General features: G+C 36.4%; 1 protein-coding gene and 1 pseudogene across 4 annotated transcripts in view; one reads left to right on the top strand and one right to left on the bottom strand.

The window, feature by feature from the left end:
• The window catches only part of RASA2 (RAS p21 protein activator 2), a 129,089-nt gene extending 108,215 nt beyond the window's left edge, over positions 1–20,874 (top strand). For all 4 annotated transcript variants that reach the window (XM_034957524.2, XM_034957522.3, XM_055110565.1 and 1 more), the window contains 5 exons: positions 13,159–13,241; positions 13,971–14,179; positions 14,905–15,008; positions 15,362–15,551; positions 17,811–20,874. In XM_034957524.2, the coding sequence (XP_034813415.1) occupies positions 13,159–13,241; positions 13,971–14,179; positions 14,905–15,008; positions 15,362–15,551; positions 17,811–17,841 (617 nt within the window). In that variant the 3' untranslated portion in view covers positions 17,842–20,874. The remainder of the gene's footprint in view (positions 1–13,158; positions 13,242–13,970; positions 14,180–14,904; positions 15,009–15,361; positions 15,552–17,810) is intronic.
• LOC129397451 (14-3-3 protein theta-like) lies at positions 955–12,607 on the bottom strand (annotated as a pseudogene).
• Positions 20,875–24,032: the final 3,158 nt, after the last annotated feature.

Below are 24,032 nucleotides of genomic sequence, written 5' to 3' on the forward strand. Positions count from 1 at the left end.
ACATATCTGGATATGAAATATATGACAGTAACAGCACAAAGGAAGGGGGTGGAGTAAATTATTCCAAGAGTCTTATATTTTATGTGAAGTGATGCAAGAATAATTTTAAGTAGACTGTGATGAGTTAAGGCTGTATATTATAATATCTAGAACAAAACTTTAGGAAAATACTTGACATAACTAATCCATCCCCTTTCCTCCTCCGAAACAATAAATAAATTAAAATGTGAGGAAGGGAAGAACAGAGGAGCAAAAATCAGATGAGACAGACAGAAAACGAATAACAAAATGATAGCTTAAACCCAGCCATATCAATAATTACTGTAAATGTAAATGAACTACATTACATTGAAAGTCAGAGACTGTCAGACTATATTTTAAAAGGCAAGATCCAATAATATACTTTCTACAATATATCCACGTTAAATATATTATAAAAGCACAGATAGGTTGAAAGTAATTGGGTGGAGAAAGATGATGTAAACAGTAAGCAGTAATCCCAGACCAAGTAGATGTCAAAACAACTTTTACCAAATATGTTTGGGCACATTTTATAATGGCAGAAGGAGCACATAATCCTAAATGTGTACATACCTAATTACAACTTCAGTGTAGTTGGAGAAAAAAACAGAATTGAAATAGGACATCTACAATTCTAGTTGAATTTTTTTCTCTTTTTTTCTTTTTTCTTTTTTTTTTTTTTTTGAGACAGGGTCTTGCTCTGTCTCCCAAGCTGGAGTGCACAGACATAGCTCACTGCAGCTTTGACCTCCTGGGCTCAAGAGATCCTCCTGCCTCTGCCTTCTGTGTACCTGGGACCACAGGTGGACGCCACCACATCTGGCTGATTTTCTGATTTTTTGTAGCTGCAAGGTCTCACTTTGTTGCCCAGGGTGGTCTCAAACTCCTGGACCCAAGTGATCCTCCTGCCTCGGCCTAGAATTACAGGTATGAGCCACTGCACCTGGCCTGTACTTGAATATTTTAATAGTCTTCTCTCAGCAATTGTTAGAGCAGCTGAGCACAAGGACCAGTTTTCTTACAGAAGTTTGAAATAATACTATCAGTCACCTTGATCTAATTTACATTTATGGGACACTAGGCCAAACAGGTGCAGAATACATATTCTTTTGAAATGTGCATTGGAACATTCAGTAAAATAGGCCACCATATGCTGGGCCTGGAGTCTCAGTAAATATCAAAAGATTGACTTTTTACAAAGTATGTTCTCTGATCACAACAGAATTAATGACAATATGATATCTGGAAGAGCCCCGAATATTTGGAAATTAAATAAAATACTTCTAAGTAACCTATAGATTGAAGAATTCACAAGGAAACTCAAAAATATTTTTAACTTAAATGATAATGAAAATGCAACAAATATATCAAAGTTTGTGGGATACAGCTAAAACAGTATGTAAAGGGAAATTGATTGTTATTTATATTAACAAGTAAAGAAAATCTTTGAGCCTTTATAGGTTAGGCAAAGATTTCTTACATAACTAAATGTATGGTCTATAAAAGAAAATATTTGATAAATTGGATCTCATCAAAATTCAAAAACATTTCAAAAGAGGACCATTAAGAAAATGAAAAGATAAGCAACAGACTGGAAGAATATATTTGCAAAACCCTTATCTAATATACTTGTATCCAGAATTTTCAAAAACCCAATTTAAAAAGAGGACGATAGATATGAACAAACATTTTATCAAAGAGATTATACAAGTGGATAATAAGCATATGAAAAGATGCTCAACATCATTATTAGGGAAATGCAAATTAAAACCACAATGAGATACCATTTCACACCAACTAGAGTGTCTGTAATAAATGAGACAGACAATACCAAATGTTGTTGAGAATGTGGAGAAACAGAAACCCTCATACATTTCCAGTGGGAATGTAAAATAGTCAGGGGCTTTGACAAGCAACTGGGCAAGTTCTCAGAAAGTTAAACATAAAACTACTATACATGTAACCTAGCAATTCCACTGTTGGTTACCTACGCCAAAAGAAATGAAAACATATGCCCACACAAAGAATCAGAGTGAATGTTCAGAGCAGCGTTATTCACAATAGCCAAAAACTAGAAGCAACCTAAATGTCTATCAGCTGGTGAATGGGTAAATAAAATATGATATATATATGCAATAGAACACTATTAGCAATACAGGCTGGGCGTGGTGGCTCACATCTGAAATCCCAGCACTTTGGGAGGCCAAGGTAGGAGGATGACTTGAGCTCAGGGGTTTGAGACCAGCCTGGGCAACATGGTGAAACCCTGTCTCTACAAAAAAAAAAAAATAATAATAAAGAATACTACTAGCAGTAAAAAAGATTGAACTACTGACACATGCTGCATCATGGATGAACCTCAAAAAATTACGCTAAGTGAAAGAAGTCAGAGCCAAGAAATTACGTACTGTATGATTCCATTTATACGAAGTGTCCAGAAAAGACAAAGGTATAGGAACAGAAAGTAGGTTAGTGGCTGCTTGGGACAGGTTGGGAACCAGTCCCAAGTAGCTGATTGGGGTATAAACAGGCATGAGGGATTTTATTGGTAGAATGAAGCTGTTCTAAAATTGATTTATGGTAATGGTTATACCACTCAGTAGAGTTACAAACAAACCTTCATTTGTACACTTAAACTGGATGAATTGATATGTCAAATAGGCTCACCTTAATAAAGCTTTTATTTTTAAAAAAAGAAAGGATAAAATCAATTATATATTTTCAACTTAAACTAGAAAATGAGAAAATAAACCTAAAGTTAATTGAAGAATGGCAAAAATAAAGATGAGAGTACAATCAGTGAAATAAGAAACAAACTAATAGTGAAGCGTAACAAAGCCAAAAGCTTTAATAAAATTGAAAAATGCCTAGAAAGACTGATAAAAGAAAAAAAAAATCAAACACAAAATTACCATGATTAGGAATAAGACTACTACAAATTCTAATGACATTAAAAGACTAACCAGAAACTAATGAGCAACTTTATATCAATAAATTTGACAATTCAGATGAATGGACAAATTTCTTGGAAAACAATCTGCTAAAACAGATGCAAGAAAAAAGTAGAATATCTTAAAAACCCTGTATCTCTGCTTGTGATGAAATGTGTCCTAAAAAAGAATGCCAGGCTTAAATAGCTTTACTGGTAAAGTCGGCCAAACACTTAAGGAAGAAATAACGTCAACCTTACCCACAAAGTCTTTTAGAAAACAGAGGGAAAGAATACTTGCCAAGTCATCTTCTGAAGCCTGCATAACTCTAGTACTAAAACTAAAGATTTTTCAAGAAAAAATACATATAATGAATTAAATCCAGCAGTATATGTAAAGGACAATCCATAATGAAGTGGGGTTTGTCCCAAGTATATAAAGTTGGTTTAATATCTGAGAACTAATCAACATAATTTATCTTATTAACAGACTAAATGTATTTGACAAAATTTAACACCTGTTTGTGATTAAAGAAAATAAAAACTCTGAATGAAGTCTAAAAGATAATCTCCTTAATCTGATCAAAAGTGTATGTAAGAAATTTGTAGTTAAATGAAGGATTATCCCCTTTAATAAATTCTGTTCAATACTGAAGATTTTAGCCAATGCAGTAAGACAAGAAATAAAAGGCATATAGTGTTACATTGAAACTCCTGAAGAATCCTCAAAACAGCTACTTGAACAAATAACTGAATTTAATTTAGCAAGGTCTTGGGATAAAGGATAAATATGTACAAATCAATTATATTTCTACAAGTTGCAAACTGTTAGAAAACAAAATTTTAAAAATCATACCCTTTACAGTAGTTCCCCCCCCAAAAAAACCCTAAAATACTTAGGAATAAATTTAACCAAAGAAGGCTGGGCACGGTGGTTCACGCCTATAATCCTAGCACTTTGGGAGGCCAAGGTGGGCAGATCACTTGAGGTCAGGAGTTCAAGACCAGCCTGGCCAACATGCTGAAACTTCGTCTCTACTAAAAAATACCAAAAAATCAGCTGGGCGTCGTGGTGCATGCCTGTAATCCCAGTTACTCGGGAGGCTGAGACAGGAGAATCACTTGAACCCAGGAGGTGGAGGTTGCAGTGAGCCGAGATCGTGCCACTGCACTCCAGCCCCGGCGACAGAGCGAGACTCTGTCTCAATAAATAAATTAATTAAAATAAATTTAACCAAAGAAGTACAACACTTCTACACTGAAACTACAAAACACTCCGGAGATAAGGTAAAGAAAGTCTAAATAAAAAGAGACATGTCATGTTTGTGGATTGAAGATTGAGTTTCTTTGTTTTTTGGGTTTTTTTTTTTTTTTTTTGGTTTATAAAGTGTAATTTTATTTTATGTTACTCTGCTGTTACATAGGGCATAACATTTTCACAAGGCTTTTTTGGGACTACAGTCAATGATTAGCAACACACAATAGTGTTCCAACTCTAACAATCACTAGACAAACAGGACACCCTCTCACGTGCACAGATCTGCATAGAAAAGTACAAAAGTTTTAAATTTAGACTTGTGTACTTTAATTTGTTTCCCCTTTCTAGTGTATTAAGAAATGACATGTGCTTTAATTTGCCAAAAGCAATGTTGTATTCTGGCAGCAACATGCTACTTCTATTGCATAGTAAAGTGAATACCAGAACTACAAAGACAGGAGGTATAAGTGAATTTTTATTGGGAAGGGAGGTTGTCAACTTAAACAGCAGCAAATAAAGAGTGAATAAGGAAACTCCCTGTTGCCACAGATATACATGACCTCCTTATGTGATAAAGGAGGCATTTCAATTTGTGAACCATAGCCAGAGATGGCAAGTGAGTTTTCATTCAGTGTAATACTTCTGGATTCCTACTAAAAAGGAATACATTAAGAGCATGGAAAAATTGCTTATTGAAAGGAAACCCTCGAAGAGTAAGGGAGGGAATGTAGAAATTAAGTTATGTGGAACACTCTTTAAATTGTAATTAACTACATTTTTATATCTTCACAGTAATACAAAACACAGTCACTTGCGGAGCTGTTTCAGATTACTTAAATACCAGATACATTTTTAGTCCTCTACATAAGTGTGTGGAAGTTACTTATGTTTATATGAAATGAAGCTATTAATACTTTTCTACAGCAGTAACTGCACACCAGGAAGGCCAAGACAAACACAAATCAGGGAATGAAGTTTTCCCAAAGCTGCAGTGTGAAAAGACTAAAAACAGTTGATTCCAAACACATGAATCGGTTTCTTTGCTATAGGAAATCCAAGTGGAATAAGGAATGGAGATGTGTAAAAAGGTTTCTTGAAGGAAAGAAGGATGACACCCTGTGTATGTATTTAGTTTTCAGCCCCTTCTACTGCCTCACATTCTTCTCCTGCACTGTCTGATGTCCAAAGTGTTAGGTTGTCTCTAAGCAATTGCATGATGAGGGTTCTGTCTTTATGAGTCTTCATTTGGTGTATCAAGTTCAGCAATGGCCTCATGAAAAGCCATTTTAGCCAGCGTGCAGGCAAGCTCTGGGTTATTAAGAATCTCATAGTAAAATAGAGAAAAGTTAAGAGCAAGCCCCAGGTGTATTGGGTGTGTGGGTTGCATCTCTTTCTTGCTTATATCAAATAGGTAAGCTCCTTGGGAATTATCTATTGTTTGTTTTCAATCATCACCACATGCAACCACATACAACTTCAGCAAGGTACTGGAAGTAATCACCCTTCATTTTCAGATAGAAGACCTTACTCTCTGGATTAGTTGCCTTGGCTATTAAATATTTATCCAACAATTCCAGGACGCTGGTGCAGATGGATCTCAACTCAGACTCCACTTTCTCCCAGTAGTCCTTAATCAGCTGCAGCTTCTTGTCGGAGGTGTCAGTCTTCTGCTCGATGTTCGAGATGAGCCTCCAGGCGGACCTGCAGCCCCCGACCACATTCTCATAGGCCACAGAGAGCAGGTTGCGCTCCTTATTAGACAGCTCAGCGACCTACTTGGTCACAGCCTTCATGCAGGTGGCCATGTCATCGTAGTGCTCTGCCTGCTTGGCCAGCTTGGCCTTCTGGATCAGCTCCCTCTTCTTGGCGGGTGCAGGGCGGAGGGCAAAGAGAGCAAGGGCAAGCGCCGACCCAGAGCAGGAGGAGTCCTTCAGAGCTTCACATCTCCGTGGCCACAACTAGAGTCCCACCACTTTGATCTGCCTTTTAGATAGGTATTTTTTAAGAAGCCACATCTCCCTGAATTCATCTCGATTTTAACACAATCCCACTCCAAATCCCAGCCAGTTTTTAAAATAAAAATGGACAAGTTGATTCTAGAATTTACATGGATGGAAAAATAAAGGTCTTAACCATAGCCAAAGCAATGTTGAAAGGCAAAACAAAGTTGAGAGCTAATTTAAAGACTTACTGTAAAGCTGCAGTAATCAAGATTGTAGGTTTAGGATAAGAGAGAAAGAGATCAATGGACAGAGCAGAAAGAAACACACACATAAATATGGCCAATTCCGTTTTAACAAAGCTGTCAAGGCAATTCAGTAGGGAAAGAAAAGGCTTTTTAACATATGGTGCAGGAACGACCCTGATAAACATGGAGGGGAAATGAACTTTACCCCACCTCACACAACACAAAATTTAATTCAAGATGATGGGGCCGGGCACAGTGGCTCACACCTGTAACCCTAGCACTTTGAGAGGCTGCGGCAGACAGATTGCCTGATCTCAAGAGTTCAAGACCAGTCTGGGCAATATGGTGAAACCCCGTTTGTATTAAAAATACAAAAATTAGCTGTGCATGGTGGCCCACGGCTGTAATCCCAGCTACTCAGGAAGCTGAGGTCCGAGAATCACTTGAACGCTTGAACTCAGGAGGCAGAAGTTGCTGTGAGCCGAGATGGCATCACTGCGCTCCAGCCTGGGCAACAGAGAGAGACTGTCTCCACTGTCTCCAAAAAAAAAGAAAAAAAAAAGATGATAGAATCATAGACCTCAAAGAAAATGTGGAAAAATATCTTCAAAACCATGATATGCTAGGATTTCTTGTAGAGAACATTAAAAGCACTGAACATTTTTCTTAAATGAATTAGACTTCATTGAAAAGAAAGATGTATTTTCTCCATTATTCATTGTGATTCCTTTTTCTTTTTTTAATATGATGACCATAAAATGTATTACTTGGTGGTTGCAATTTTTCAAGAGCTTGTTGGGGTTTGTTGAATTTTTTGAACCATAAGATAATGTTTTTCACCAAATTTGGGACTTTTTTGACTTATTTCTTCAAATTTCCCCCCTTTTTCTTCTAGGGATCCTCCAATTTATGCTGATAAATTGTCTCATGGATCTCACTGAGACTCAGTTCATTTTTCTTTTATTCTCTTTGGTCTCCAAATTAGATCATTTTTACTTAAGTTCACTGATTTAGCTCATGTGAATTTTTCATTCATCTATTGTACTTTTCAGCTCCAGAATTTCCATTTAGTTCTCTTTGTACTTTAGATCTTTCTGTTGAGAGCCTATATATGTTCAGTCGCTATTAGTATATTTTTATTGAATTATTTCAGCATATTTAGTGTAACTGCTTTGAAGTCTTAGGCTGCTAAATTCAGTATCTGGACCCATTCAGAATCAGTTTTAGTTGGCTGCCTTCTTTCCCAAGTTATGTGTCACACTTTCCTGTTTTTTTGTATGTCTTACTTTCTTATTAAAAGCTAGACATTTTTAAGATCAGCAGTCCCCAACCTTTTTGTCACCAGGGACCAGTTTCATGGAAGACAATTTTTCCACGGACTGGTGGGGGGTCATGTATTTGGGATGAAATTGTTTTACCTCAGATCATCAGGCATTAGATTCTCATAAGGAGTGCACAACCTAGATCCGTTGCATGCTCATTTCACAATAGGATTTGCACTCTTGTGATCTCATGCCACCCTTATCTGACAGGAGGCAGAACTCAGGTGGTAATGCTTGCTTGCCCACCCACTGCTGCTCCTGCTGGGTGGCCCAGTTCCTAACAGGCCACTGACCAGTACCAGTCTATGGTCCAGATTTTGGGGACCCCTCTTTTAGATAGTACACTGTAGTGTGTCTGCATTTGGTTTGTTCTGAATGTTTGCCTAGACTAAAACTGCAGTCTCTCTCTCTTACTTACAGTGTATCTCTCTGTTCAGATGTTTCCCTCTAACCCTAGCTAGCTCCCTAGGGGGCCTCACCTGAACTTGATTAGTTTAGTGGTCAACAAATGAATTGAGCAGGCAGCTCAAATACCTCAAAGGCTTCCACCCTCTGTCATCTGAGCTATGTGTGGATTAGAGAATACATTCAGAGTCACAGCAAATTGACATCTCCCCAGGCTTTCAGTTTTTGCCAGACTCTGGGGTATTCCACATACATGCCTACGTTAGCAGTCAGGCAGGGATCTGGCAAGTTTATTATCAGGCTTTCATAGCCCTCTTGCTTCCAGATTTCATCCTTAAATGGAATCTGTAACCTCCAGCCAGTAAAACTCTTGTATTTTCATTGCCTAACTTGGGGATAATGGAAACACCCCCAGGTAGGAAGACCATAAATCCACAGTTCTTACCCTATGCAGTTTTTCATGAGTAAACTTATCACCGTTGGTTATTTTCCCATGCCCTGAAGTTGTTTTTAATAATTTGCCCAGTTTTATACACCCATCTTTCTTAACACTATTATCAAAAATACAGTCATGATAACATTATTTTAGCTGTGTCCCTTGGGGCCAACGTGTAGTTGGACATTCATTTTTATTGTGGTGGTAATGGTATTTTTTTAAATTTAGGCCGGGCACAGTGGTTCAGGCCCGTAATCCCAGTACTTTAGGAGGCCAAGGCGGGTGGATCACCTGAGGTCAGGAGTTCGAGACCAGCCTGGCCAACATGGTGAAACTCCATCTCTACTGAAAATACAAAAATTAGCCAAGTGTGGTAGTGGGCGCCTGTAATCCCAGCTACTCAGGAGGCTGAGGCAGGAGAATCGTTTGATCCCAGGAGGTGGAGATTGCAGTGAGCCGAGATCATGCCATTGTACTCCAGCCTGGGTGACAAGAGCAAAACTCTGTCTCAAAAAAAATAAAAAATAAAATTTAGATATAATTCACATACCATAAAATTCACCCTTTTAAGGTATACAGTTGATTGGTTTTCAAGATATTCATAGTGTTGTGCAATCGCCACTAATTCCAAAGCATTTTCACCACCCAAAAAGAAACCCTATACCCATTAACAGTCACTCCCCATTCCTCCCTTCTCCCAGCCTCTGACAACCACTAATATACTTTCTGTCTCTATAGATTTGCCCATTCTAGACATTTCATATACATGGAATCATATGTAGCCTTTTGTGACTAACGTCTTTCACTCAGCATAATGTTTTGGAGGTTCATTCATGTTGTAGCATGAATCAGTACTTTATTTTCATGGCTGAATCATATTCTCTTTTACAGATAATACCACATTTTGTTTATTCATTCACCAGTTGATGGACATTTGGGTTGTTTTTGGTTTTTGGCTATTATGAACAATGCAGTTGTGAACATTCATTTACAAGTTTTTGTGTGGATGTGTCTTCAGCTCTCATGGTATATACGTAGGAGTGTAATCAGTTAATAGGGTATTTCTGTTTAATTAGGAGGTAATGACAACTTTAAAACCTGATTTCAGCCATTTAGTAGGAAATTTAATGCACTCACATTTATTGTGATTACCATTACTACTACTTTGTTTTGTGTTTTCTATTTACTAGGCTTTTCTGTTTCTTGGGTTTATTTTTCCCTTCCTTTTTATTGGAATAGTTGAGCATATATGGGTGTTTGCACTCTATCTTTCTGTCTCTATCTAGTGAGGAAACTTGACTATCCTATTTTTACTTTTTAAATTGTTAACAAATTAAAACTTAAATGTTTATATTAATGTCTACAGTTGATCCAAGTCTCCATTCAAGCTGGGAAAGAACATTATCATGCTTTCAATTATTCTTTTCCTAGCATCTCCCTAAAGAAGTCATCTGGAATTTTAATACTTGTTTCTCTTGTTTCTTTTACCTTTTTACATTATGTTTTAATGATTTTGCATCCTTGCCTATTAATTTTCCTGATTTCTTTGGCCCAACACTATTTTTTGTATAACACGTCTTTTTCCTGGATTCATTATTATTTTGTGGGAGTACTTAAGGAATTCTTTCAGATAGGCTTTATGGCTGATAAGTTTTCTGAGTCCTTACATGTACAAAAATGTCTTTTACCTGGGGTGTGGGGAGCGGGGAGGGATGGCATTAGGAAATATACCTAATGTAAATGACGAGTGCAGCACACCAACATGGCACATGTATACATATGTAACAAACCTGCACATTGTGCACATGTACCCTAGAACTTAAAGTATAATAAAAATATATTTATATTAAATAAATAAATAAATTGAACAGGAATAAAAAAAAAAAGTCTTTTCCCCTTACTCTTGAATGAGAGTTCAATGGAGTAAACATACTCCATTGTTTACTAGCTTCCATTGCTGTTGATGAGGATTTTGATGTCACTCTGATTCTCAGTCTTTTGACTCTTCTATATAAAAACTCTTAGGACTCTCTGTAGCCTTCAAGTTCTAATGTTTTTCTGCCTAGTATTTAGGTGGTTTTCTTTTTTCTTCCATCCTGCTTAGTACTTGGTGGATAACTTTCTATTTGAAGATTTCTGACTTTATCTTGGGGACATTTTTATGTGTAATTTTCTCCTGAATACTCTTATTTGTCAGATATTAAAACTTCTAAATCCATCCACGATGGTACTTAACTATTCTATTTTTGCTTCTTTTTCTTCTTGTACTGTATTTTTGGAAAGACCTCAGTAAAATCTTTCATTTTCACTAACTCACATTGCAGTTCACTCCAGTTAACAGTGAAATTAACCCTAATGATATCATGACAGTATATGTGCCTGGGAGCAATGCCCTTTCTCCACATATGCTGTGTTACAATTTGTCCAGAAATGAATAAATATAGCAACTTTCAGGGTATGTGCATTCTTTGTGTATTCAACAAATCTAAAGATAGAAACTCCTTGAAAAAATTTAAAATTCTCTGACTATAATGCCCCCTGTAAATTAGTACCCAAAGACATAGGTCTCTTCCCCCGCAATTTCTTAAACTCCTGATTTCCTCAGATGTTATCCTCCTTTGTTGCATGTATGTCTCTTCTTCAGAGTGATGAGTTTCCTTAACTGGTGATTTTTTTTTTTTTTTTTTGGTGTTTTACTCATCTTTGTGTTTTGCAGTCCATTTACCTACTTGAGTGTTGAGTAGCTTACTGCCAATGATTATGAAGGAGGGACAGGACAAGCTGCTGAGGGGCAGGAGTGCTGTTGCTTGTCTTCTGGTGTGGGTATTCTCTCCTTCCCTTCTGAGAGTTAGCAGCTACCTGTGACATTGCACTGCTCTGCAGCCCAGTATGCATCCTTGCTGCTTTAGCCTGTGAATATATGCCTCTGTTGACTGCTGCTTAGCACAAACCTGGGAATGGGGAGGGCCTGATTGACCCAGCTGTTCCACATGCATCTCACCGATTAATCATCCTGATGTATGTTTGAGTGCCCCCAACCTTCAGCTGTCTGTGTCCACTGGCTCTGGCTTGAAACTCTTCCTTAACCACTCCTACTTTTGCAGATGTCTTATCGTACATCTGGCTTAGACTATGGCTTCCTTCAGTTACTGCCTCCCTGCCCCACCATTCAACTCCCCACCCCCATAAATATAATCTCATCTGATTCTAGGAGATTGCTGATAGTCTTTCCTTATTATCTCATGCATTTATGATTTATATTTGTTAACTGTAAATGTCATTTCCTCAGAAAGTTTTTTCCTAGCCACCCAATTTAAAGTAATTTCTCACTTTCTATCACATCACCTCAGTTTATTTTCATTGTAGCATTCATCTCTATTTAATATTTATGGTCTTTTGTCTTTCCAGACCTAAATGCATACTCCTTTAGGAGCCTTATATGATCTATTTACAGCTATATCATAAGTGGTTAGAACAGTGCCTGATATATAGTAGACAGTCAGTATATGATAGTTGAATTAAGTGACTTTATCTTTTTTAAAAACATTATATGTCACATTTGCTTGAATTACATAAATGTTAGATTTTATACCAGAAACCAGGCTTATCAAATATTCTATCTTAACATCTCTGTAAGACAAAAAAAAAAAACAAACATACCTTTATTAACCAAATAGTTTTCTTTGCCCAAAACTATGCAATTAATTGGTTAAATAATATAAAATGCAAAGTTTCTTAACCTCCAGCACTTCAATCTATATGTCATTCAAGCAAAGCTTGGGGGTGAAATAAAAGCAAAGCTTTGATTTTTCTAAGAACAATATTACAAAATGACCAGAAGTTAGAATTATGTTTGCTTATAGTTTCTGTGACTATGTGAGATATAATTTATTCTCAGGTAAATCGTTAAGTTGAAATGCATCATATTCTTATGCCATATTATTATGGAGCTCCTTTAGCAAACTCAAATTTCCTTAATGGAATTTCCAAAGTCTTAGGTTAAGGATTCACTCTACCAGATAAGATTTTTACTTTTTTTCCCTACATCTCTTAAATTTTGTAGCTTTTGATCAGGTGGCTGATCAACCCATATGGGATAATAATGAACAGTTTTTCAGTTTAGAAATATTGTTTTGAGGGTTAATCCCTTCATTAAATTTAGGTTAGAAAAATATAAAAATGCACATAGGTAGTCATAGTCACTGCTTACATAGTAACTCCTCCATGAAAGAAAAGTCCTTGTCTAGGCAAGTTTTGAGTTGGCCTCTTTTGCTGAGTCTGTTATTTTTTCAGTCCCCATATATAAAATTTTGTAACATTCTTACTTTCTACACAGAGATCAAATTTAGTCCCAGATTTTTCCTTGAAAATGTTTTAATATTATATGGCAAAGAAAAGCAGTAGTCACTTTAGAAGACAATCAAAATTCGTCTGTTCCATGAAACAAATATTTATATATATGCCATTTGTAAGTCTTCTGTAGGTTATTTACACTCCTACCATCAAGAGGATGAGCTTAAACCCTACAGAATTAACCTCTCATCTTTATAATTCTGATGGAAATTACTTTAATTTTGTTTTACTTTTTTTATTATTTAGGCAAAGATGCAATCTACACAATTCCAGTAAAAAACATTCTTGCTGTGGAAAAACTGGAAGAGAGCTCTTTCAACAAGAAAAATGTAAGTTATGTAAATAAATATTTAAAGCTTTCTGAACTGCATATATTACTTAAGTATTTGTATTTCGAGGTATTTGGTAATACCTTGTATTTGTATCACCTATTACTTAGATATTTGTATTCAGATTTTCAAGAAGTTGTTTATTGGATTGTTTACCATTAATCATTAATAGTTCATAAACAGCTAGCTGAAACTCTGTCTTAAAATTGTCCTTTATTGTTGATGCCTCATATAGCTTGCCTAGTTTGTTTAGTTAAAGATACTTGTCTCAAGATTTCCCTGTTATACTGCTGTACATGATATTCAAGTCTCTAAGTAATACAGTCCCAAGCTATCTGTCCAGCTTTGTCTTCTGCTCCCATTCAGTGCATACCATACACTTAAGCCAACCAGGATGATTTCCTTGTTCCTAAATATTTTTCTACTGCTTTTTCTTTATGCTTTTTCTTCCATTAACAATTCCCTCCCTTTATTCTTATCTATATGATAGTCTATTCCTTTGGATATGTGTGGCTTCTAAAACTTACATTCTTTTGTACTGCTTAGTACCATGTGACTCAGATTATGCTTGGGACTAACTTGCTTCAAACATAATAATTTCTAAGACATCTTAGCACCAGTTATCTAGCCAAGCAAACTAGATTCCTTTAGGTACTTTTCTTCTGTTTTGTACTGTGTGTTGGTTTTTGGACTCTTGTCACTAACTTTTTATCTTAATTGCCTATGAAGATGTTCCAAGTAATACATACGGAGAAACCACTCTATGTCCAGGCAAATAACTGTGTAGAAGCTAATGAATGGATAGACGTACTCTGCAGGGTGAGCCGATGCAATCAAAACAGGCTCAGTTTTTATCATCCCTCTGTGTATCTAAACGGAAGTTGGCTCTGCTGTCAGGAGACCGGTGAAAACACTCTAGGCTGCAAGCCGTGTACTGCGTAAGTTTCTTTCTGATTATAAAAGCAGTGACACTGTCAAAATTTGATATATCCATGCAATGTTAATATTATTTGTCCATGAAAAGGAATGACATACTGATCCATGCTACAACAAGGATGGGACCTTGAAAAGTTATGCTAAGTGAAAGAAGTCAATCATAAAGGCCACGTATTATCTGATAACATTGATATAAAGTGTCTAGAACAGGTAAATTCATAGAAACGCAAAGTAGATTAGTGGTTACAAGGGATAGGAAGGGAGGAATGGGAAGTGCTATTGGATGCAGAGATTCTTTTAGGAGTGAAGAAAATGTTCCAAAATTAATAGTGGTTGCACAAGTTAACAAATTTTAAGGCAATGTTTAAATAGAAGCATGAGCTTGAACCAAGATATCAAGAAAGAAGGGTCCTTAGCATTCTCTTTCTAATTGTATGGAACAACCATTGTATTTCTGTAGACTTAAGTAATAATATATTGTTTTGTGATGAAGCATAGGTTGTGGAAATGATTTTACTTTAAAATTTCCCTCCTTCTGATTAGAGTCACATAACAACCAAAACTCTCCTTGGCCCCACTTTATTTTAACTGTCAAATGAAACTAAATTTCCAGACTTCTTCTGCAAAAGTCTGTGGTTCTATTTTTAGTCTCAAACCATCAGAAGTCCTTGGCATGTTAACAAAGTAAAATTTGTATACTATCTTTATTTTTTTATTTTTACCATAGAGGTGTCCCTGCAGACATCCAAATAGATATTGATGAAGACAGAGAAACAGAAAGAATTTATTCCCTTTTTACCCTCAGTTTACTTAAGCTGCAGAAGATGGAAGGTAAATACACAATCTATTTTTATATAACCATAATCTTTCATTACCAATTCCTAAAGTATTGCTTTAGCATTATACAAAAGTTGAAAATACTCATAGATTTACCAAAATGTTATTTATTGAAAGTTGACAAACCCACAGAGAGGCATTTTTCATTGACATTCATGAAGTAAAAATACTGTTTTTGCATGAATGTGATGATCCTAATAAATAAAATGTATATATTTTAGTTATCTCGGCTCTGCCAAGGGAAATCCCCTCAGCATAAGACACTTGAAAAATTCTTATTTGTACTACATATTGCATTTATAGAATTTAGTTGTCTGATCAGAGATTTATTTTCCTGCTCTTTGTAGAGGCTTGTGGAACTATTGCAGTCTATCAAGGACCACAGAAAGAGCCTGATGATTATTCTAACTTTGTAATCGAGGATTCTGTAACAACCTTTAAGACAATTCAGCAAATAAAAAGCATAATTGAGAAGCTGGATGAACCTCATGAAAAATATAGGAAGAAAAGATCCAGTAGTGCAAAATATGGGAGCAAGTGAGTAATTTTTAAGCTATTGTAAACATATTTTTAAACGGAGTTTGAGATTGCCTCTCCTGCCCCAACCTCACACCTCCTGCTCACCCACATCTGTCAACATCCAGCTCAGGGCCATTCTCTGGTGCAAGTTTCCCTGGCCACTCAAACTCAAAGTGCTCTTTGTGTTGTTCAGTTTAGCCATCATTTCACTGTGTTGGTGCTATACTTTATCGACTTTTTAATTTCATATATATGTATATGAAATTATATATGATATATGTATATAAATATATATTTTATATATATTTATATTTATATATTATATATTTATATTTATATATTATAATATATTATATATTTATATTTATATATTATAATATATTATATATTTATATTTATATATAATATATATTATATATTTATATTTATATATAATATATTATATATTTATATTTATATATTATATATATAAATATATATATATATATTTAGTTTTTGTAGAGACAGGTTCTTGCCCTGTCACACAGGCTGGAGTGCAGTGGTGTGATCATAATTCACTGTAACCTCCAACTCCTGGGCTCAAGCGATCCTCCCATCTCAGCATCTTGAGTAGCTAGGACTACAAGTGTACACCACTGTGCCCAGCTATTTGTTTTATTTTTTGTAAAGACAGGGTCTCGCTATGTTGCCCAGGCTGGTTTTGAATTCCTGACTTCCAGCGATCCTCCTGCCTCGTCTCTCAAAGTGCTGAGGTTACAGATATGAGCCAACACTACCAGCCTGTCACCAGTTTTAATGTTACATTCAATTGTAATTCATTTCTTGAATACTTAGTAGCTCTTCGTTTTGTTTTTGTTTTTACTGATCCTCCTTCTACAGTACATAATAAGAATTCACAAAACTCACCCCCAAAAAAAATAAGCTGTAAAAGTGCTAGAATTATTTTATAGTTGATTTTTTGGACCACTTCAGGTGTAGATGGATACTGCAATGGATAACAACAGCAACAACTCGCATTTATTGGGAACTTACTCTACCAAGGGGCACTGTGCTTATAGTACTTTACAGCTTATGTAGATTGCTTTTAGAAGCAAGTTAATGAAGTCCCAATTGAGGTGGCTTAAACAATAAAACTATTTACTCGTGCAAATTAAGTAGTTAACTTCTACAGTTGGTTAATTCAGCAGCAGCTCAGCACTGTCATCAAGGAACACCTGCCACTCAGCCAACCTCAACAAGGTGATTTCTCTCCTCCTCAAGCTTGTTCCCCCATGGTCACAGATGAGCTGCAATAATTCAGAGCCCCACATTTTTATATGATAGCATCCAGAGGCAGAAAAGGCTGTTTTCTCCGTACTAGGAGAAAGGAACCTTCTCTAGAGTTACCCCCAGCTTTCCCTGAAACACATGGCTACCCAATGTTAGAGCACAATCAGGGTCTGTTTACAAAGAAGTGGATAGGGAGGGGATGGATCTTGGGCCAGCAAGTAACAGTGTTTGCCACAGTGAACATTCATTGATCCTCAAATCAGCCCAACTTGGTTTTATCCTCATTTTACAGCTAGAGAAACGGAGGCTTAGGGAAGCTAAATGCCTTGCCCAAGGTCACACAGCTGACTAGTCACACTGCTGACTAGGGCTCTGAATCCTGGCCCTACCACTTTAAATGTTCTTTGGAAAATATGTGAATTAATAATTATATTTTTTATTCATGTACAATAAAAATCAATTTGACAAGTATAAATATTTATATGTTCTTCCTAGATAGATGCCTCAATTAGAAAGGTTATTAGAAGCATCCTAATCTGTCTTTTCTGTATTAATGTAATTGATTCTCTTCCAACAGTAGTAATCCAGTTTCTTTGGAGCCCTGGGAAGTTTCCATATGAGATCCCAGACATTCTTTCTTAAATAGTACCTCTCCACTCATACCCATACACACCATATCACTTCCCAGCTTTATTTTTCTCTATTAAAAAATATCAACCTCTGTCGTACTAAATATCTTATTAATTTTATTTACCCTATACCAGAGTGTAAGTTCCATGATGGCAAGGGTTTTCTTGGTCTGTTTTGTTTACTACTTTATCTTTAAGTTCTACACTAGGGTCTAAGATTGAATAGGTGGTCAGTAAGTACTCATTGAATTAATGAAACAAGATTTGGCATGAGAGATTATGCAGGGAAAATTCTAAATACTTAATGGATTATATATTTGTCACCCTTTAAATTTTTGTATTTCTTAAATTTTGAAAAATGACTTTTTTTCTTCTCTAGGGAAAATCCAATTGTTGGGAAAGCATCTTAGAGTTTAACAGATTGGTTCAGAAGAACTGGAAAATATTATTTTTCTTGGAGCTTTTCAATTCATCATATATTTTGTTCATGGTATTTAAGAATGAGCATCCGCTTCAATGTCATCTGCCTCCACATTGTATTTAATATTTAATAATTGAAATTAATTGTTTGGGAATCCTGGTATTGATGTATTAGTAGAGAATTTAAAGCCCAAGATTCCCTTCATACCTGTGTGACCAAATCCATGTTTCTGCAACTTCTTTTTAATCGAAAGAATCTTCCTAGAAAAGCTTTGTAACAAAGGGAGAACTCCTCCGTAGCAAGAAACCATCTCTTCTTGTAACACTCTGTTCTGTGGACTTGTTTTCACTACCATCAGTGCCTGCTCTATACTGCCAACATTGTGTTTTACTAGAAAATTCCAATTCATGACAGTTCAGAGCTTTTCATTTAGTTCATGTAGACCCTCCCACTTTAAAAAAGAAAAAAAATAAGAAGTGTTTTTCCTTTGGTCCATCAGTCATTACAGGTTCCATTCAAGACAGTGATAGAAACTTTAGAAAACTGCCAGAGCATACTTGAAAGTTGGTAGATCCTTTTGCCTAAAGATGTAAACAAAACTCAAGACAGAAGGAATCAGGGAATATGTGCTATTGTGTGCATCTTGTTTACATTTGGGATCAGTGATGGCAAAAGAAGTAATGAGACCACTGAAATTGTTTTCATTGTTTTAAATACCAGGTACTCATTTTCTTGATTTGAAAGTTTAACATGACTTCTAAGGACATCTCTTCAAAAAGAAAGTAAACAGGGAATGAAGGTGGTGGGAAAATCACTTCACTTCACCCACTATTTCATGTTGTAATAAGGGCCACCATAAGGATGCCCTCCTCATAGTGTTCGGTTCTGATCTTCCTCGAGAACAGTCACTTGGCGCACTTTAATAATCTGGACTGCTCCAGATTTGACTTTAGATACTCCATGGTATCTAGTCTTTATGATCAGTTGAATGATCAGTGTTTAAGTCTAAAAATAATGCTTTCCTGAAAATGTTTATATTTCATTGCTGTTTCCTTATTGCCTGCTAGCCAAATGGAATTTGGGCAAGCAACTCTTTGAAGACTTTTTTACCCTAGAAATTTACTTTTGTCCTAAAAACCCTAACTGTAAATAAGCAGTCGAAGCAAGTTGCCACCTTGAAGTTGAGGGATACACTTTGCTTCATCAGTATTAAAAACCATGGTACTCTTATTTTGTCTTTTTTAATTCAAAACATTTTCTAAATGTGGTACTTTGAACCTTGGAGTATTTACATGTTTCTGTTCAAAACTGTGACTTATTAATGTAAGTCTGCTAGTAGTACTTTTTTTGTCTGAGCATAAGCTATATTTCAAGATATACTTTGCCAATTTTGTTATTGGTGGGTAATCATTTTTAAATTATATTGTTATTAGGTAATTATTTTTAAAGACTACTGGCATACAATCAAAGTTGTTCCATAAAAGAATATAACTGAGCAATGTATTTCTCTAAATGACTTGTAAAAATCAATGAATTATGTTTAAGTCTGCATTATGGTAGGTTATTACTCCCAGCTCATTTTAAAGACAAGTTTGAAAGAGTCCTTTAAATTTTATAAGCTTGTAGATTCCATAAACTACACTGATTTATACATTTGAAAGAATTTAGCCATTTAATAAATTTCTTATTCTCAAATTGCATTTAGATTAAAATTCCTTTTAAGAGTCTCTGAAATGTCTGCCTGCGAAGAACATGTAAACATTGCCAGATACCAGTCATTATTCTTTAGTGGCTTTTTAGTCCTCTGCTTTTTTTTTTTTAAGGCAAAAGAAATATGCATCTAGCATTTCTAATACCAAATCCCCAATTGTGGTTGTTTTAAAGATCACGGTATGATCACAGGGACCAAGGCTGTGTGCATATATAACTCTGGATTTGAAAGGAGGAGAGTTCAGCCATCTAGTTCTTTTCTTCACATGACACTTTTAAACAGCCAGTTTGACTGGAATTAACCAACTTGGCACAGCCTAAAAAAGGAGTAATGTGAAATTAAGTTATTTTTCTTTGAAAGTCTTTTGAAATAAGAGACCATGTAAGTAGGACCCTAAGACAACCAAGGAATTTGCTTCCAGGGCCCTCATTCCTCTGCTGTTACTTACAAATGTTTTAATTTTTACTACCTGATATTCTTTCTCTACCTTTTCCACATTTGAAAATATACAAGGCAGCTCACTTCATCCTAAAAACCTAAAAACTCCAGGAAGGAAAGAAAAGGATGATATGGGGAAATTTGCCATAAATGCTGGTTCTGGTTCTTAGTTTAGCCATTTCCATCAGTTGAAATTGTGGTGTGATCTGTTGCTTGTTTCGTTGTTGTTTTGTTTTTGTGTAGCTTTGTTTTTTAATATTCATTTAATAAGATGATGGGCAATAGCAAACATTTTTACTCCCAGGAATATAATTTATCAAATTGAACTATTTTATTTGCCAAAGAAACTTGTTTTTAATATCACGGGTAATGGGTAAGTGTGAAAACTAGGCTTTTTTTTATGAAACAAAAAAAGGTGACGAATAATATGGCTTTTGTTTCTGTTTCTGAAGCCTGATTTCATTTATGCCAGGTTTTGAAAAACAGATCTTTTTCTTAAGTGAAAGCACCTTTAATTTGCTCTAACGGTACATCCTGTAAAGACAGAATTCTGCATAGCCTTTTAGGTGTTTTTACAGTATGTGAAAAATACAAGACTCATTCTAGAGTTAAATTACCAATCTTGGTTGATATTATCTGCTTCCATTTTTATTAATTTGGAAATTAATATGTTGCTAGTAAATATTGGTTTTTACAGTACCCAGTTTGAAAATGTAAGTTATCAAAACTTAATGTAGTGAATTTGTGTAACCATGTTGTATTGTTGAGAATGTATTTTTATTTAAATTTTATTTTCTTATCAAGAGTATTATAAAAATTAACTTTTGTAACTGTCGCTTGGAAATAACTCAAATAAATTACAAGAAGCCTGTCTGTTCTTTGTGAGACTGTATTTTCTTACTGATTTAGTAATTTCTTCTTAAAATTATTATACGTTTCCTATTAGTAAGGGAACTGTGGAAGTGAGAAGTCTCCCGTAAGAATGATGCAATCTGAAAAGTGTTCAGTTTTCTTGCACTTAACTAGGCTGATTTTTGATGGGTGTGTTCTTTCTTTTTTTTTTTTTTTTTTTTTTTTTTTTTGAGACGAAGTCTTGCTCTCCCCAGGCTGGAGTGCAGTGGCACAATCTCGGCTCACTGCAACCTCTGCTTCCTGGGTTCAAGCGATTCTCCTGCCTTAGCCTCCCGAATAGCTGGAACTTCAGGTGCGCACCACCACGCCCAGCTAGTTTTTGTATTTTTAGTAGAGATGGGGTTTCACCATATTGGCCAGGATGGCCTCTATCTCTTGACCTCGTGACCTGCCCACTTCGGCCTCCCAAAGTGCTGGGATTACAGGCGTGAGCCACCGCGCCCAGCCTCTAATGGGCTGTGTTCTTACATGTTCATTCATTCAACAGACTTGTTTTGAGGACCCATGGTGTTCAAAACACCTTGCAGGCTCCTGTCATTCCCTAGAGCCATGTACAACTGTCATGGAGGAATATAATTCACTTGTGTCTAGATAAAGTTTAAAGCTGAGTTTTCCAGACTATGTTTGACTTTTTAAAGAAGAGTAGAAAGAAGAATTCTTTCAGAGCCTATGGTTACTCAGGCCCTGCACTGACCCATGCAGATTAACCTACCCCATAGCTTGACCTTCAGTGCATCATCCTTCAGGATGTTAGAATTTGCCTGTGTTCTGCCATTTTGGTGAGATGCCTGGAGAATATAAAGTGATAGCACCAGAGACCAGGTTAGTGGGTATAACTTGTGCCCTCAACAAGAGAAGCCAGGATCCTCCCTGATTCGTGCCTGAACCCTTTTATAATAGCATCCCTGAAAAACCCTTCTATAAAACAAAGTCCTTGGGCTCCAGAGGAATTTAAGGTTAACAAAGTGCAAAGGATAGGGTTCTGAATCTCTATATTTATTGAAACATTAGAATTCCTCTCATACTAGCCCATGTATAGAATAGAACTTGTGAAAAGCATCAGATTTAGGGTTCTAGTCTACGATAGAAGTAAACTAGGCATTTAAGGGAGAGGGGACCATACTCCTATTTCAAATTGTATGATTCCAAAATGAGAGACACCTAGGGCCAGAGTCCCTTTATTACACAAGAATAAGAAACAAGACATACTTTGGCACTCCTGGTATATGTTTTTCTACTCCAGTGGCAAGTACTGAACTCCTCTGGAAACGTTTCAGAGAATAACCTGTCGTGGGTGCTGACCATATTCAGAGATCTTTGGTCTTAATTCTTCATACATACCTTCACCTGAGGTTTGCTCTTTTGTGGCCAAAAAGTTCATTCTTTGGCTCACCATTTTGCCATTTGACTTCACAGTTTGGGGACACCATTTGCCATCATATTTTGAGCTTATGCCTATTTTTTATATTGACAGCAGAGGTGTGACTTTTTTAATTAAAGTACTATTAAGATTTCATCACTTTTCTGCCTTGTATTTCAAACCTTTTTGTTTTGTACTATTAGGCAAAGGCTTTGTGCTTTTTATTGATCTGCTTTTTGAGATGGAGTTCAGTCTTAGATACATAAATTTTACTCATCAAGAAAGAATTCTGTTGTCTAGAGCAGATAACATTGTTTTCCAAACTTAACATTTTTCTCAACTCCATCCAGAACCAAGAAGACCACACTGCCTGCAGAGTTAAAGGAGCAACCATTATTTTAATGGTTCCCTGTGCACAATGAGGTAAATGATCCCTAGACAGACACCTCAGAATCTGCATCAGAATGTAGTTTTTTTGTTTTTGTTTTTTGAGGTGGAGTCTCGCTCTGTCGCCCAGGCTGGAGTGCAGTGGTGGGATCTTGGCTCACGGCAACCTCCGCCTCCCAGGTTCAAGCAATTCTCCTGCCTCAGCCTCCCGAGTAGCTGAGATTGCAGGTGCCCAACACCACGCTTGGCTAATTTTTGTATTTTTAGTAGAGACAGCGTTTCACCATGTTGGCCAGCTGGTCTCAAACTCCTGACCTCAGGTGATCCGCCCACTTTGGCCTCCCAAAGTGCTGGGATTGTAGGTGTGAGCCACCTTGCCCAGCCGGAATGTAGTTTGAAAGACATTGTCAATATTATTTTACGTTTGGAAATGCAGAATGTCACCTAATTTTATAATACAAACTACCAAAAACAAAGGTCAACAAAATCATCACTGAGAGAGAGTCATAGATGAGGCCATAATTCTCACCTGGAGACCTTTGGGGCCTGAGGTTTTGGTGTTAATGTGGGACATTTGCTTTTAAAGCTTGGAAAACACTGGAATATAGGCTAAAGTAAATTCCAAATCTTGACCTAAAGTCTTAGTAATAAACTGCCATCAAAATTATGTGTCAGGAGTAAGAATACAGCAAAAATCACTGGTCCCTTACAGCTTGTACTCTGGGAAATTGAAGAAAAGTAAAATATGTCAGATGGTGGTATGGAGCAAAGTAATGTGCAGGAAAGAGACAGGGAGTGCTGAATAGGATGAGGGGTCAAGGAAGGAGATATTTTTCAACAAAGACCTGAAGAAGGTGAGGAAGGAAGTGATGTGGATAGGAAGTGAAGTGATGTGATATGAGGGGAAGATCCTCATAGGAAGAAGAAATAAAATTACACGGTATACTCAAGAACAGCAAGGGGATTGGTGTGGCTGAAGCAGGATGAGTGAGAGGGAATGGGAGACAGGAGACCTGGGTGATGGAGAGGTCAAGTGGCTCAATGATGTGATTCACTTACCTTTTTTGGATTGCTCTGACTGCTATGTTGAGAAACATCTCAAGGAGGCCATAGGAGGAAGAGGGGACAGGGTAGGCCAGTACACTCATCAGGTGAGGGGTGATGGTGATAGTGAGTGCCATGGGTGATTGGAGTGGTCAGGTTCTGGTTATGTTTGATGGTAGAGCCAACAGGATTTACTGACAGGCAGAATGTGGAAGAAAGGAGTGTGGGAAGATCCAGTAGCCTAAGCAACTGGAAGAAAAGGGGTCATTCACTGAGATGGGAAAGACTATAGGAGGAGCAGGATTTTATGTGTTTTATCTATGTCCAT

Source organism: Pan paniscus, chromosome 2 (assembly GCF_029289425.2).
Source record: "Pan paniscus chromosome 2, NHGRI_mPanPan1-v2.0_pri, whole genome shotgun sequence".
NCBI lineage: Eukaryota > Metazoa > Chordata > Mammalia > Primates > Hominidae > Pan > Pan paniscus.